Source organism: Cyprinodon tularosa, unplaced genomic scaffold, assembly GCF_016077235.1.
Source record: "Cyprinodon tularosa strain WSP-4 unplaced genomic scaffold, ASM1607723v1 ctg88, whole genome shotgun sequence".
Taxonomy (NCBI): domain Eukaryota; kingdom Metazoa; phylum Chordata; class Actinopteri; order Cyprinodontiformes; family Cyprinodontidae; genus Cyprinodon; species Cyprinodon tularosa.
Window position 1 is genome coordinate 2,145,115 of NW_024039651.1, and position 17,500 is coordinate 2,162,614.

Below are 17,500 nucleotides of genomic sequence, written 5' to 3' on the forward strand. Positions count from 1 at the left end.
TAGTTTTGGAAAACTGCTAATGAAAATTATGAGTCAGGGATTAATACAAATGCTGAATTAAATGTTCAGTTGTTTGATGTGTCATATGGCTTAAAAGAAATAGAACATGCACCACGGACCACCATTTTTGCTAAAACCTCTCATTCAGTGTTCCCTCCTCTGATTCTTGTAGCCGATGTCCAATATCAAAAGACAAAAATACAGTAGGGTCCAGTAAACCTGTGTTTCAATTTTGCATTTATTTTTCAATTTAAAACCAACAATGAAAAAGCAAGAAACAATTACTTTTTTCAACTTTCAGTTTGTAAATATAGAAAATGGAGAGCAGTTTTTTATAGCCAGAAATTCAATATACTGAAAAATTAATGAATAAAGAATACATTCATTTTATTTTGTTTTGGGCTCTTACAGCCTCTCGTCTTGATAAGCATTTTCACCAAACACCTGTACAGTAGGCTGCTGGATATGTGCAAACCGGCTGAATTTAATAAACAAAATCTGCTGTTCAGCTGCTCATGATAGACTCTTCAATCGGAAATCCTTCCAGTTTAAAAAAATCTATTTCAAGTCAGTAATAATGTCAATAATACATTTAAAAGTTGTATTTGAATATGTTAGAACAAACATCAGTGTCCTTAATGAAAAATAAAATTTGCATGGCACTGACAGGAAAGAGTTTTCCTGACTCAGAGATGATAATCTTAATACTTGTTTTCTGTTTTTATTTGATTGTTGTTTTAAAATACATAAAGTAAAAAAAAAAATACAAAATGTTTAAAGAGAATTAAACATATTTTTTCTGTGTTCAAATGAGATGGAAAAAAAACCCTGGCTGCTGTAATCTAAACATTTATTTGAGTTTCCTTAATATTTTGATTAGCAAAAAAAAAACAAAAAAAAAAACATTTCTTTCAAACAGAAATAAAAAGATTTCTGTCGTCATTTTCTGAGTCCGGATATTGTCACTTTTTAGTGGAACTCAATGTGACAGGGTGCCATTGTTGCTGTAGACCAAGATAAAATGTATTTTGGTCTACAGCAATCACACTATTTGGTCACAGAAATCTGTACTTTCGTGGGCAGTTTTAGGCAGGGGCCAGTGCCCAGTGCCCTTTTATGGCCTCTGTACTAACTGAATAACACAAAATTATTTTCTTATGATAGTATACAGTAGTAGAAAAAAAAAACAGAACTGACAAGTGTTTTCAGATAGCTTTAAGAATTACAAAAAAAAAAAGGAAGAAATATTAATATGCAACCAGCAGCATCAGCGCTGCAACTGGCTCTGTGGCTAACTGGCTCACTTAATCAATGGTATACTATTGTCCTGTTGATTTTGCTGGTTCGTTTGGTTGGTTGTTTTTGTGGGGGGAGCGATTTCTCTGGCTCTTTACCACCATAAAACCACACAGGCCCCATTCTGGCCCTCCTGGGTAATGTAGTCTAGAACCACAATTATCATGGCTGAGTACTCCAAAGCATCTCACACAGCAGCCCTAGAGCAGACTAAGGCTGGGCATAAACTGTTCGAATGTTTGCCCATTTCGGGCCGATTCTCCGGTTGTGTGAGAATATTTTTGATCGAGCCGAGTTTCAGCCTCATCGTGCATCCTGCGTCGTGTAGTATACAGGGGGTATCGAGGGGTAGTCAGCCTCTCACGACCACCTCCTGATCAGGATTTGTTAGGTCAATAGAAAATCAAACGTGTTTGAAATCCAGTCGGCCATCATAAGGTGTTCGTGAGGGAATCCTGCTGCTAAAGCAGTGTCGCTACCCGATATGTACTGGAAGCAAGATCCGTACTATTGGATCATTTGGCTGATTTCGCAAGCAGATATTCATCAGGGGTGCCAAAAATATTGTTATTTTGGTACTAAAAATACTTATTTTAATCCTGAAATAACTTAAGAATGTTAATACAAAACTTCAAAACATTTTTTATTACCTTTTCTGAGACAATTTGATGTTTTTTACATTTTATCCGTTACACTGCTTGTCTGACGTCATCATTGGTCATGCTCAGAGCAGTCTGGCAAAATATGATTACATTTTCAATTCAATTCAGTTTATTTATATATCGCCAAATTCACAACACATGTCATCTCAAGGCACTTTACAGTTCAACCAGATCATACAATCAAATTGATACAAAGTTTTCTATCTAAGGAAAACCAGTTGATTGCATTGACTCATTGACTCAAATACAATCCCTCACACTAAGCATGCTTGTAGCGACAGTGGAGAGGAAAAACTCCCTTTTAACAGGAACCATATTTATCTTTTTTTTTGTTACTTCTTTCTTTAGATCACGCACTATATATCATAATGTTAACACAGAAGGAAGAAATAAAACTCAAAAAGACTAGCTTTATCTTCTAAAGCTGAAAAAGTTAGCTCTCGGAGGAAGCATAAGATCCCATTTCCGGCACAGACGAGTGATAAAACAGGAAGGATTTTAAGGCATTTATTTTCTCAGGAAACACATTATTAACCTTAAACATATTATAGTTTAGTACACTTACTACTTTGGGGGAGGGAAAAACATAATTTAGGTCTTTTTTACCAAATAGAATAGAGGACGACCCGGATGTATATCATGTTGCACGTGCGCAAATGAGCTGATGATACGGATTGTGCTTCTGGGAATGACGAGTTATGAGCGTTTACAAGCTGATTTACCAGAACCTCACGCAGTGCGAATGTGCAAACAAGGGAGTTCTTCTTATTCTTTATTCCAGATCAGCAGGTCCAACTAGCGCCATCTCTCGGCGCTGAGTCCGATGTGTGATTTCTGGACGTATAGTGTGAGTAGGTAGATCGCATCAGAGCGTCAGGCTGTACAGTGTAAGAACATACACCATCAGCTGAGAACGTTTAAACTCTAGGATCCCTTTATGACATAGAAAAATGCTTCATATTTAAATGTAAAATTGTTGTATTTTAAAGCAAAAATTAAATAGCCACTTGTTTCTTGGTTTTCTACAGCAATACCCTTTCTAGAAGGTAAATCAAATGTTCCAAAGATGCACCGACCGTTTAAATTGACTTGTATGAGTCCCTATAAAAGAGTGTGTTACCAATATCTCAAAGAAATTATTACATAATTATAAGCTATCTGTCAACATTTACAGATCCATTATGGTCAAATCCATGACAGGAAAATGGTAAAAATCTAAAATTAGTAGCTTTGCAAAGTCTTTCTTGGAGCCTGAGCGTTCCCTAGAGATTTAGAGGCTTTCACTTGAGTCAGTGTTGTTCCTAAACATATAAATGAGTCGCTGTAGTTTGATGTTTCTTCTATTTCTATGAGCCATTTACCTTTTATTGGTTGATTTCTGACTCATTATTCCTCATTATTTAAAGCTTCAAATCAATAAACTGAGTAGCTCAAGATCTTTTACTTAAAGGCTTCCTTTGAATTTATTTTAAAACATCTCACTGATAGTAAAAATTGGTACCTTTGAGTTAGTTTTTTATTGAATGAATGACGTTTTAAATGGAAATTGTAACAATCCAATCACCAGATGATTTCTCTGCATATCTCATTGTTTGTCTTTTCTTTTTTAGAGGCTATGCTTTTCTGTAAGTAGTCAAACATTTTTGCAGAGGTACTGTAGACCAATAAAAATGCAATTCTAAAGTTATCAAAAAAAGGACAACAGCTTTAAACTGTGAAGCTATCCTATCATCTGTGCTGTTCTTTATTTACTTTTGCTGCCCTACCCAAAAAAAACAATCAAGATATTTCTTCCGCCCATTTCATGCGTTGACAGCACAGCGTGGACTCTGCAGAAAGCTCAGGATACAGCTAACAGATCAGGACATGCAGCAGGGCCTGGAGCAAACTGAAAAAGGGAATCCAGCAGGCAAAGTACAGATGGAAGCAATGCATCGATGGGGTACTTGAACAATAACAACAACCCATGCAGTATGAAGCATCTTGTTCATCCATTGTAAATACAGTGACCAGCAGCTTTGCCATGACCTGGCCCTCCCTGACACCTTAAACAGCTTCTTTGTACATGTACACTTTGACTGTCCAAGCAGTAGCATAACAGAATATCCACCTCCATCATGAGAAAGATCAACACCTACGAGGCTGCAAGACACGGTTTCAGGTCAGATGCTAAAATCACATGCTCACCAACTTAGAAAGCTCTGTCTGGACATCTTTAAATTCTCCCTTCAGCTTTTCATTCCCCTTAGACTTGAAGTCCCTCTTAATTGTGCCTTTTCCAAAAAAAAAATTAAGCATCACCTGCCTCAGTAATTACCATGCAGTTTTCCCGACAACTACTGTACCATCATGGAGCTTTTTTAGAGTATCTTCTGCAAGTACATCAAGCAAGCCCCCTGTGTAGTTTCCTTACAGGGAGAATCACATCGCTTCACATCCCCCCTGACTCATCTGCAGCATCCTAACTTCTGTGTTAGGAGTTTTTTGTGGTTTTCAGCTCAGCCTTCAATACCGTCCTTCCTGACCTTCCTTCACCTCAACTGACACATAAAAGTATGGACAGCTCTATATCTGAACTAAAATTCCCAACCAACAGTACCTCACTGTTTCTGAAATCCTGAAACGTCTTTTTGGTCCCTTCAAGTCCTCCCACACATACAGCACCTGTGAGATTCAGGCTCCTTTGGGGCCATCCTATTTGTTTTAGGACTCTTTGTTGTTTTTGTCACTGAGAAAATGTATTTTTTTACTCTGCTCTTTGTTTACAGACATTTCCACACTGATTCAATGACTTTGAGATACACATGAAATCTCCCAAATTGGACTTTATCATAATAAACATTTCACATTTTAATGCCTAAACTTTTCATAAGTTAAGGATGCTGATTGGATATTCCTCATATCATACTTAATTCTGTTTTATGTAGATGTAGTGCTCTGCAAGGGGCAAGCAGGGGTTTGGCATCCCAGTAGATTGTCTTTTAGTAAGTGATGGCGAAACTGCCTTTCATTGTTTTACGTACATCACATATTTCTGGGCTGGAAAAAAAACAGAAGGTAATGTGTTATTTTACAACTGGAAAGAATTAAAATAATTGGATAATTTTTCAATATAGTCGTAGGAAAAAAAATATTAGGTTTAGAATTGTGAGCATCAGTAATTTTTGCTCTTTGATTTGTACAGAGAAACTTTGGAAGTATGTTTAGGAGGCAAAAGAAACAGGAAAAACTAGGGCACTTCTGGGTAAGCAAGTGTGCGAGTATAGCAAAACACTGAGCTGAGAAATGGATACACTCAGCACAAACTTTGCTTAGACACCAAATTGGAGGGTGTTTTTTTTCAGGTTTTCTTTTTATTAAAACAGAATCCTGCTCTAGCTTGTAATGCAAATGTGCTTTGCGCATGCTTTTTTTCTTATATTCCCAAATTACCTTAACACAAACCACTATAGATAAACGTGTTATTTAATACAAGAGAATCTGCAGCTTTGTAGGTGCTCACCTAAATAGAGACTAACTATGTTGATATTAACTATAACAATCCTTTAAGGGAGACTTTAGATGACTGAAAAAACATTTTACCAAACCTCTGTATTATTTTTTTTTTATCTGAGTGCCTTAAATGAATTTTCAGTTAACTAAATTGGATATATAATGAAGTTAATAATTATAATAATACATGTAAGTCTTCACAGCCATGTTTGTTTTATAGCATGTCAGATTATAGGTAAAGAAAGAAAGAAATTCTCTCCAAAGTAACAAAGACATACAATAAACCTCCTTATTCTGTAGTTACAGTTATCTGAAAACGATCTGGGTTGATCATGACAGTACTGTAAGTTTCCAGCATACATCACTCTTAACGGCCTTGATAGAGGAAGTTAAAAAGCTGACATGCAGATACACAGAAAGGGATCTGTAATGTAACTCAGAAACTATAAAGATTTCCAATATCTGGCTCAGACATCGGCTGAATTATGTCTGTATCACATCTTTGAATAGCTTATGGCTACTCCCACTTCTGTCTATTCCTGCCTTGGCTGCTGTAATTAACTGGATTGAGGTGTGAGAACTCCTTTCATGAGTCAGATTAGTTTATAATAAAACTCAATCTAATCTAATAAAAAGCTCATCACCCCTTTCTTCAGGTTTTAAAACAGTGCTCTCAAACTCAAATCCTTAACATCAGGTCGCCTTTAACTTTTAGATGTTCCCTTTTGCCTACAAACCAAACCTAAAGGCTCACTAGCATGCATTTAATGTGTGCAGAGCACTGCTAATGAGCTCATATTGGTGTCAGGTGTGTTTAAGCAGAGAAACATTTAAATGGTTCAGAACACCAATCCCTCGAGGTTTGGGATCAGTCTCAAAATCTAATGGGCTCTATGCACAGCTCCACTACTTCCTGAATTTAAAGCAGCTCCTTTGTTTCCTGTCTTTCATTACTGGACGAACTGATTAATCCAGGTGTGTCTGGCCAGTTACTTAGGTCATACACACCTGGATTAATCAGTGCATCCAATCATGAAAGACAGGAAACAAAGGAGCTGCTTTAAATTCAGGAAGTAGTGGAGCTGTGCATAGAGCCCATTGGTCTGCCTTTAGGCCTTGAGAGGGACCTTATTAAAGACTATTTGATAATTTTTATACTTATATGTTTAAATGACAGACTTCCAACCAGATTCCTGTCATACTAAGCTCTTTTTTGACTTCCGGTTCATGTCCTTGTCCTGACCAGTGTAAAACATAAATCTTATTTCCAGTGATGGGACTAACGGCGTTGAAAGTAACGGCGTTACTAACGCCGTTACCTTGTTTTAGTAACGAGTAATCTAACTAATTACTTTGACTGTAACTATAACGCAGTTACCATTGCAGACACCCCGTTACTGCGCGTTACTCAGGTCGCACAATGAACCTTTTTTCATGATAGGACTCGTGCGCAGCTGCGTGAAGCTGACACCCCACCCACGTCAAAAAACTCTGCAAATAGACTGAATGGTTAGTGCAACGTTAGTGCAGATTTGTGCAGAAAAAAAATATTGTTTGTGCTACTTTTGTTTAAGAGATATTAAAGATTATTTTTTAAGTCATCCAGAGGTGCGCGCCTTGTCATGAGAGAGGGGAGGATGAGAATGGCTGATGTATAGTGAGATTCCGTCTGTCAGTTGGGTAGGTGGGTGTTTCTGCTGGTGGGTGTTAACGTACAGCACACACAGAGAGATGGAGAGTGAGGAGGATCCAGCAGCAAAACAGCGTTTTCCTATTGGAAATACAGGTGTTACGTCGAGCTGCGTTTCCCCATCACATACGGTTTCCTCTGCATCTCCGCACAGCGCAGGCGGCACGATTCACTGCGCAAGCGACAGGAAACATGCGCATGCTCGCTAAAGGCGCGCAACAGTCGCCCTGTGCTCGCGCCACAGGAGAACTATGGAGAGCGTGAACGATCAAATGAAAGGGAGAGATCTGGATGGATGGATGGATGGATGGATGGATGGATGGATGGATGGATGGATGGATGGATGGATGGATGGATGGATGGATGGATGGATGGATGGATGGATGGATGGATACTCTGCCTTTTCAACCTACTGTATTTTTATTTTAAACATTATTTGATGGCCTTTGTGGCAGGGATGGAGATCCATATTTTATGTCACACACAGAGTATACATCTAGATAGATAGATAGATAGATAGATAGATAGATAGAGATAGATAGATAGATAGATAGATAGATAGATAGATAGATAGATAGATAGATAGATAGATAGATAGATAGATAGATAGATAGATGTTGCAGTATCTATAACAACCCAAACACACAGGATTTCAGAATTAGACATCCCCAGTTATTAATTTCACCAGATCTGAATGCCCTGTTAAAAAACTTCACATGGCGTTCCCCCCTGATGTCATTTACGTTGAGTTGCAATAAATGCTAAACTCTCTGCAGGTTCTTGTCTTTGTCATCCGCTCTATTCAGCTGGCTTTTGAAACACACTGCGAGAAGGTGGGGGCTGGGTGGTGAGGGTTACGGGGGCGAGAAACGCAAAAGTAACGCAATAGTTACTTTTACTAGTAACTAGTTACTTTTATTGTGGAGTAACTCAGTTAGTAACTCAGTTACTTTTTGGGAGAAGTAACTAGTAACTATAACTAATTACTTTTTCAAAGTAACGTGCCCAACACTGCTTATTTCAGGCTAAATTTGGAAGTTTTTGTGCCTACTAATAGCAATGAAACAAGTTGTTTTTAGCCTGGCCTTTACGAAGTTTCAACAAAACCTTGCCAAGATATTAAAGCTAATGAAGTGATGAATCTTAATTGCCTCTGAAACAGTATTTGTTTTTTGCCCTTAAAGGTATAGAGGACAATCTTTTATTTCTGGGTGGATCATCTGAATCAGTGCTCCTCCTTACCGTCAATCATTCTGGTGATATGTTTACATAAGGCCGTCCTACTAGCCCGTCCCATTAGCTGTCTATTTCTGTGCATGCGCAACTTTCAGGCGTATATGTGTGGTGAGCTACGGTTTCAGACAGTCATTGAAGCTCACCTTTCTCAGGGTGGTCCTTTGAAAATGCCCGAGGGTCATAAGAGAAAAAATGTCTTCGAAGTGAATGAGAAGAAAAGAAAGGCCTTACAAGAGGCAGATATATCCCAGAATGCTTTGAATAGAGAGCTCTCCTTGCAAAAAACACATTTTTTTGCCCCGAGTTGTGAGCCAGTGTTATGGAAGGGTAAGACAATACTGTGTGCTTTGAAAGATTAAAGTAGCTTTTAAATCACTTAAATCTATATGATATTAACTTGCCTTTTTACATGGTAAGTAATGTGTCCGCATTGCAGAAAAGGGGAAAATAATTACTTACATCAACTTGTAACTGCAATAAATAAAACTATTACAAACTATTTTGTTTTCTTACGCAGTTAATGCTAACATCGCTAATCGCAACTTATCTTTAGGAAGATAATTTCACACAAAAAGTGTGGTACTGTATTCTACTATGAATAATGGTTTGCCATAGAACATCCACCTGCAGGAAGACATTGGAACGATTGTCATGGATAAAGTCAAAGGAATTAAGATGGAAGTACAGGCCCACTCAGTGGCTCAGGGCTGGAGACATTTTACTCTACTAAAATCATTGTGAAATATGTGGATGGTGCTCGATCAATGTGTTCATTAAAGGAGCTAATTAACACCGTATTAAAGTCAAATATTAGAAAGTACTATTAGCAGGTCCATCACCAAAGCCTATTTGCAACCTGGAAGCACTGACACTCAACCATCTGTTAGCGCTTTAAAAAGTCAGTGCATCTCGTTTCATTTTGTTTTTTAGTATTCATTTGTTTTTCATATATTAATCAACTGATCTCACATCTTTTGCTATATTAATCCCTACTGCGCTGTCATAGCTTGTGCTGGTGCTAAGAAACCAAGCAAAATTAAGGCAGCCCCCACCCTGATTCTCTCCACGGTGAGACATGTGAGTGTGCACCTGTACACTTAACCTCTGTGATGCGCACACCCTCCTCCATTTGAGGTTCCACCTCTACAAGTGAGGTTCATAACCAGGCACACCATGCACCACATTTCCATTTATGTCCCCTACAAGGTCGTTCATTTTAATATGATACATCATTCTTTAAAATATTGTTTTGTTTCAACTACATACATTGTAGTCTTGTAGTCTTTTGAATTAGTTTTAGCACATAATAATTGTTCTATAATAGTTTAAAAGATAATTGGAATTCCTGAAGATTAATTTGATCATCAGAGATAAAAAATCCAAATTCTACTGTGATTTATATGTTGTTAATTATAAGAGTTTTAACCAATTTTTGTTTTTATTTATTTGTACATAGTTCATTAATCTTCTTTAATCATATGAATTGTCCTTAGTGGTGCTAGTTAATGGAGTTAGTCCAGGGATGGACAATAATCCCTGGAATATAATTTTTTTCAATAATGGGGATATATTTCTGATATTTAAATATATATTACACATTTATCACTGACAGATTTTAAGTAGTTTAATGTATTGTTTTTATTTATGTATATGTATTTTAAATTTTATATTGGAGGTGTTTTACATACAATAATAATTGTCAAAGGTTTATTCTGGATTATGTTGTGGTCATTATTGGCAGTCTCTCTTAGGCTTTTATCTTGTCTATATCAATTGGGAAATAATATTGTATTGACTGAAATTAAGTAATATATCGTAATGTTATCTGCGGCTCTAAGATTGCCACAAATTTAACTTCTCCTGGCCAATAAATGGTGCCTCATCCTAGCCCACTCTCATTTCAACCTTTAGCTGTACTGTTTGCCAGCTGGTTGCCAGGTGCATCAATGCAAATGTTTAACTTACTGGCACAGTAGGAAAGCAGCAACCTCTGTTTGACTTCTGGCCCCCTTTGCTTCCATAAGTCGGCATCAATGCTCCAAAATTTTACTGATATTCACCCTTTTTCTGCTTCTTTTTTTGGCCCAGAAAGTTCATAAAATAGAAAAAAAGCTATTTTTTTAACAATTACAGAGATATTGCAATCTTTCATTGAATTTCTGACCTGAACTTCTTATGTTGAATAGTGCTGAATCACTCCATGACAACATGGACCTCGTAACAACAAGTAAATATTTATATATTCTGGACAGTTAGAATTTATAAAACAATTATTCATAACTATTCTGTTATGATTTTACAAAGTTCAGACCCAAATGCAGAAAACCAAAACAGAGAGACCAGGGAAAAGGTTTAACGGGTTTAATTAAACAGAGGGAGAAGTATTGCTCTGAACACTGCTCAACCCGAACTGAAAAATGAGGGGAAGACACAGTGGTTTGTTCAGGGTCAGTGGGGAATTTGACTCGTGAACTTGGAGAAGAGGATTTGGTTGCCAACTCACGTTTCCAGAGAAGTTGTTGAATCCTTGACTCCTGTGTATGTGCTGTAGTTCCAATGTTTGTCTGATTCGGTGGAGGGCGGAACAGGGTTTACCCAGAATGCAGTTGTTAGTTGGGGAACGGAGAAACTGACTGCTTAGATATTCTGCGGTACTTGAACAGGTCCTAGTGGAGAATAATCCCTTTCTCAGTGCGAAGCTCAAACGATCTTTTGGGGAAAGTGGATCCAAACCTCATGTTTGAACCCCAGCTCAGTTTGAAGCTCAGTTGATCCTTCCAGGGAGAGAGGGTCCGTGAAAACCAGTTTGCAGGAGGACTTCCTGCCGAGAGGCAAAGACAAAAACAAAGTTAAACTCAGGTTGACAAAAACTCAGTTTGACTCAGCAAAACTCAGCTTGGCTAGAGTACCCTAAACTGGCAATCACTCTTGCGTCGAGGTAGTGGCAGTCAGCAGCTTAAGACAACTCCGTTTAACGAGGAAACCATCAGCAGGTGTGTGAGGAGGCGGACCAGAACCAGGCGCCTCCTGGTGGGTGAAGAGGGACAAACACAGAAACACAAACACAAAGACATTTTTCTGATCCCTGGATGGGCAGAAAACTTAGAAGAGTGAATCCAACTTATTACACGAGCTTGAATGGAGGAAGGTACAAAGATTCTGTTAGGTGGCCGGTTCCAGGATCAGGTTCAGTCTGTTGGGCCTGTTTGACGAGATCCTTAATCTCCCAGGTTACTGCAGCAACCGAGCAGCTGGGAGGCAGGATAGGAGCAGCCGACTCCTCAGATTCATCCAGGGAAAACTGCCTAGAAAGGGCATCCGGTTTGATGTTCCGAGAGCCAGGGCGAAAAGAGATTGAAAGGTTGAAACGAGAGAAAAACAATGACCATCGGGATTGGCGGGGTTTGAGTCTCTTGGCGGATTGGATATAGGAGAGATTTTTGTGATCTGTCCAAACCTGAACCGGATGTGCAGCTCACTCTAGCATGTGTCTCCATTCCTCCAGAGCCAACTTTATGGCTAAAAGTTCACGAGCTCCAACGTCGTAATTTCTGTCAGTTGGAGTGAGTCTGGAGAGAGAAAAAGGCACAGGGATGCAATTTGTTGTCGGCACCGGAAACTTGGGAGAGAACAGCTCCAACTCCAGAATCCGAGGCGTCTACCTCCACCACAAACTGTCTGGAGAGGTCAGGCTGAGTGAGAACAGGACCATTGGCGAAAAGTCTTTTGAGGTGAGAAAAGGCTGCTTCCGCCTTAGAGAACCAAACAAAGGGTACCTTGGAAGAGGTCAGGGATGTAAGAGGAAGAGCAGTTTGGCTGTAATTGTGGATAAACCTGCGGTAGAAATTGGCAAAACCTAGGAAACGTTGGAGCTGTTTGCGAGTCTCAGGAGTAGGCCAGTCCAAAGCAGCCTTACTTTTTTCCTCAGTGGGTCTTACCTGTCCGCCCTCAAGGATAAATCCAAGGAAGGAAACAGATGGTCTGTGGAATTCACATTTCTCAGCTTTAACGAATAGTTTGTTCTTGAGTAGACGTTGAAGGACCTGGTGGACATGGATCTGGTGCTCAGATAGGTTCTTGGAAAAAATAAGGCTGTCAAAACCAGTTTGCAGGATGACTTCCTGCCGAGAGGCAAAGACAAAAACAAAGTTAAACTCAGGTTGACAAAAACTCAGTTTGACTCAGCAAAACTCAGCTTGGCTAGAGTACCCAAAACTGGCAAACACTCTGGCGTCGAGGTAGTGGCAATCAGCAGCTTAAGAACACTCCATTTAACGAGGAAACAATCAGCAGGTGTGTGAGGAGGCAGACCAGAACCAGGCACCACAGGTAGCACCACTTGCAGCAAGAATATCTGGCTTCGATTCCAAGCCCGGCTCCTTCTGCATGGAGTTTGATGTTCTCCTTGAGCATGCGTGGGTTCTCTCTGGGTACTCCAGCCTCTCCCACAGTCCAAAAACATGACTGTTAGGTTAATTAGCTTCCCTAAATTCTCCTTAGGTGTGAGTGTGCGTGAATGGTTGTTTGTCCTGTTTGTCTCTGTGTTGCCCTATGATGGACTGGCGACCTGTCCAGGGTGCACCCCGTCTCTCGCTCATTGACAGCTGGAGATAGGCACCAGCACCCTTCACGACCCCGCTTGGGATAAGCGTGACAGAGAATGGATGGATGGATGAACTTGAACAATTAAGTTGGAGCAACTCGATTCAATTAAAGCAATACATTTAAATTAACAGGCACCCACTCATTTTGTGTTTCCATTTTTTATGGGGACTTTTAATGGGTCATATTCATTTGTATGGTGTAATCCGACCCTTGTCAATCACTAATATATACCCTAACATAAACTTAATTCACACCTTAAATCTAAAACTGGCCTCAAAAATTAACCTTTCCTCATGGAGACCAGTTTACTGGTTCACACACAGTCACACTCTCACACACATCTGCTGAGGAAAACAATCAAACAGAACATCAGCTCATTTTAGTGGACATTGGACTGGATTTTTTCAAGTAATAGAATGTAAGTTCTTTTCTACATATTTCCCATCTTAGTGTGTTGCATATTTTCAAAAAGTGATCTTATGTATATGTGTGTCTTCTAAGCCATGAGTCTCTGCAAAATTTCATTATGGTTTCATGATGAGATTCTTGATTCTTCTACCCCATGTGGTTAAATGTTTGACTCTGCGATACATTACACAACAGCATTAATGTAATCCGAGGTGCAGCACTTGAAAATTACTGGTAAGCATCTAATGCTGCCATTCGTATGTTGGCAAGATTATGTTTGCATACTATAATATCTGAATAATTGCGGGTGCCTCTTAGACTTATTTCAAGCAAGCAGATTTTTATGTAAACATTACAGGGTTTTAAGAAGGGGCTTTTGTTAAACTTAACACCCTCTAATCGTTTTCATCTCATTTTTCAGCAAGGATTACTCCAATAAATATTTAATATCGTCTATTCTCTAAATTATGTAACAGGTGCATCAGCACAATCCCCTGTTTTCAGTATTAAACAATGTGGGATTAAGTTTTGGTTTGTGGAAATGTTGCATTAACCCTTCAGATCAGTAAACTACCACAGAACATGGATACGAGTTCTCATTTTATTTAGGTTCTCAAAATGTTTCTCCAAGCAAAATAGAGCAGATTCAGACTAAATGATTAGTCAAAAATAAAATTGAGATGTACAAAAAAATAGTAAAATGGGAGGATATATGTTGACATCTTAAAATATGTATGATTTTATGTTAAAAAAAAGTTCTTTTTAGTTTTTTTTAAAGCCTTTCTTGCAATAAAATGTTAAGGTGCATTAGGCAAAGGGAGGCTAACAACATTATTTCAGTGACAGAATAGGTTTGTTTGGAGGTCACAGCGAAGAGTGATGTCCATAGAGAAAAATGGCTGACAGAATTAAATAATAGATATTCATAAATGATTTGTAGGTGGCTTTTGAAAACACTGTTTTAATTCATCCCTAGAAGGAGCAGGGAAAGGTGACTACCTTTGCCCAGCTCTGGTTCATCTCTCCCAGGCTTCTTGATATGATCTCCTGCTACTTCTGTCTGAGCTCTAGGAGGCTGTCTCACCTTACAGTACTGTACATCTGTTGACCAAGCCATTCCCTCTTGAAGTGGGATAGTTCCAGGTGCTGGTCAGACGGAAGCACCGCAGAAAGGGACTGTGATCCAGCTGCAGCTTGGTTCTTGGTCCCCCAGAGCTGGGGACATATTGGGAGGATCTTGCTGACCCCAATTGTTTAGATTACCATATTAAATTGAGTGCTGTAACTCACTTGGTAAAACCCAAATTTGCTAGGCTTAGATGAAACCAACTGATTTTACCTTCTTTTATTTGATGATGCAGTGAAGCAACAGGGGTGTAGCTTATTTGGTGCTATACAAAGCCTGTCCCTTGCCATCCGAATTGCTAATTATATTGTCACTACCTGATCATACCGGGAGCACGATCCATACCCACTTCTGCATGTGCAAGTGGACATTCATCTTGGTTGCCATAAATAATGTAATCATGGTACCAAATGTACTTATTTCTATGCTTAACTCACTGTAGAATACTAATACAAATCTTTAAAACATTTTTTTTACTTTTCTAAAACAATTTGATGCTTTTTACATTTTTTCCTGTTAAACTGTTTGTCTGACATCCTCATCAGACATGTTCAGAGTAGTCCAGCAAAATATGATTAAACCATGTTTAACTGTTTTCTTGGTTATTTCTTTCTTAAGATCACGCAGTATATATCATATCGTTAACCCGAAAAGAAAAAAAATGAACTCAAAAAGACTAGATTAACATAATTAAGGTATTTTTAACTCATTAAAATTGATGGAGACGCAGATGTTTATATGGTTACGCATGCGCAAATGAGCTGATGGTATGGATTGTGCTACAGGGACAGATTGGGTACTGCCAGATATGTCAGGCGAGCAACAGTACCCTAATGTGATAACTTTGTGGAATCACATTTGGTGTAAATGCACTTTTAGGAATACATTTTTTAAATTCATTTTACCAGTTTAAAGAATAACAGTATTTTGATTTAGTAGATAACAGATTGGTACTCTGTGTGTTTCCAGCTTGCCCGCTATTCTACTGAGGGTCTTCTCCAGCTTGGACCCTTGGGGTCAACCACATTCCTTCCCGATACAAAATGTCTCATAGATGATGGAAGAGGACGTACTCCAAGTCTGAAAAAATGTGATGCTGTTTCAAGGATTTCCCAAAGGCTTTGGGACTTTACACAGGTAAAAAAAAAAAAAAAGTCTTACAGGTAGAGGTTTCAGGAAACATTGCTGTTTAAAATATTGTGTTATTTTTTATATCATTTTGTTGCAGAATGGCCCAATTATCAACAGAGACACTGGTCGGTGCTTGGAAGTTGAGATGTCTAAAGATGCCAACTTTGGGCTACGTCTGGTGGTGCAGAGATGTTCTGGTCAGAAGTGGATGATTCGAAACTGGATCCGGCATCCCAGGCACTAAGGAAACACAGTCATTTCTGAGACATTTTGGCCAGAATTTCCAGTTGCAGCGAACTGTTAAGAGAGGAGGAGGAACTGAAGCACCCCTGTAAGGTGTAGGATTTCCCCCTATAAACTACAAAGCACGTTGACCTTCACCTGGGCAACGATGAGTCTTAAAAAGGAACATGATCAATTTATCCCCCCCACTGAGCTCTGTCCTCTCACCACACCTTCAGGCAAGCTGCACAGTTTGAAATGGCCATGGTTTCTAGCATTCAGCCATATGTATAGAGCACATTCCTTTTGTGCAATCCGGCTCAATATTCTACAGAAGTGACTCTACTGTAAAACTCTTCCTTCTTAATGGAAAAGAAGACATGTGGGGATTTCTGGGTCTATTGACTTTCACAAGGTGTACTGGGGTAAATTAGGAGAGATAATTGTCATCAATGACCAGATGAAACCGGATCTTTTGGGAGTAATTTGAGCAAGTAGCTGTGGACATAATGTGCTGCCCTGGCAGGACATGTAATAGGCTTCACACCGGCTGGCAATCGTCCAATTAAAATGAACTTCACTTATTCTCACACAAACCACAACACGTCTTTGTTTCTGTGGACTGTATGGCTCACTGTGGACGAAAGCAATCATGTGCCTTTTGTTTATTAATTTTCAGCTTCATGTGACCAGAGAATGTCAGCCCCCAAAAGCATGTATAAAGCTATTTGAAAAATAATGGTCAAATAATGTATAAAGCTGTTTAACGATAGTAATTTATTGTAAAAATGAAATAAAAGTGCAAAAATTGATGGAAATCATCTTAAAGCAATTAGAATATTAAAATACCATTTTCTAGCTGTCTTTCTTTCTTTTTCAAACCCTACATCAATACATAAACATTTATTGCTAGGTTTTTACCACACTTTGTGCTGTTATTGCGTTCAGTAAATGCCTGCATTACCTTTTGTACTCTTGCAATACCAGCTGCCAACATTGATGGAACAATTGCTCGTCTCTCCTTGAGGGCTGCAGTTACAAATAGCTCAAGTCTCCATCATGTTTGTGTCCCTCTGCTCTAATTGGATCAAATCATAAACTGGAAAGTTGTTCTTCAAAAAGGCATTCTCAGAGATTCAGTGACTGTTCTCATAGAGAAGTGTCTATTTCCCCCAGGTACAGCCAAAATAGGGCAGATTGGGGGAGGATGACTAAACGATCCCCCCATCCCCTGAGATGGGAGACCACCAGCAGATACTAGGAGTACCATGAATGGATGTGAAGCAGAAACCTTGGATGAAATTTGACTGAAGTAAAAATATTAAAGACATATAACAAATAAAGGATAGAAGCACATAAACACACAGAAAGCATTTCAGTTTAAGTGTTTTAAGAAAATAATCTTAAAAAGAGGGAAATTATGATTGATGTTGTAGAAGTGTTTTATGTCATATATTATGAGGAATATTTTCATTAGAAAATCAGATGATCATAGCTTTACATTATCTTACCCAAAGTACCGTATATGCTTTTCTGCCTCTACGACATCTAATCTTTGACCTGGTGATATTTTACTCTACTCTTTGCAGCTAGAACAGTTTCGGTTGATCAAAGAAGGTTTTCCTTAAAGTG

General features: G+C 38.7%; 1 protein-coding gene across 1 annotated transcript in view; it reads left to right on the forward strand.

Moving 5' to 3' along the window:
* galnt9 (polypeptide N-acetylgalactosaminyltransferase 9) overlaps positions 1–16,714 on the forward strand; it is a 187,671-nt gene extending 170,957 nt beyond the window's left edge. Inside the window, exons 10-11 of the mRNA XM_038273609.1 lie at positions 15,485–15,652; positions 15,744–16,714. Coding sequence (XP_038129537.1) covers positions 15,485–15,652; positions 15,744–15,890 — 315 coding nt within the window. The 3' untranslated portion in view covers positions 15,891–16,714. The remainder of the gene's footprint in view (positions 1–15,484; positions 15,653–15,743) is intronic.
* Positions 16,715–17,500: the final 786 nt, after the last annotated feature.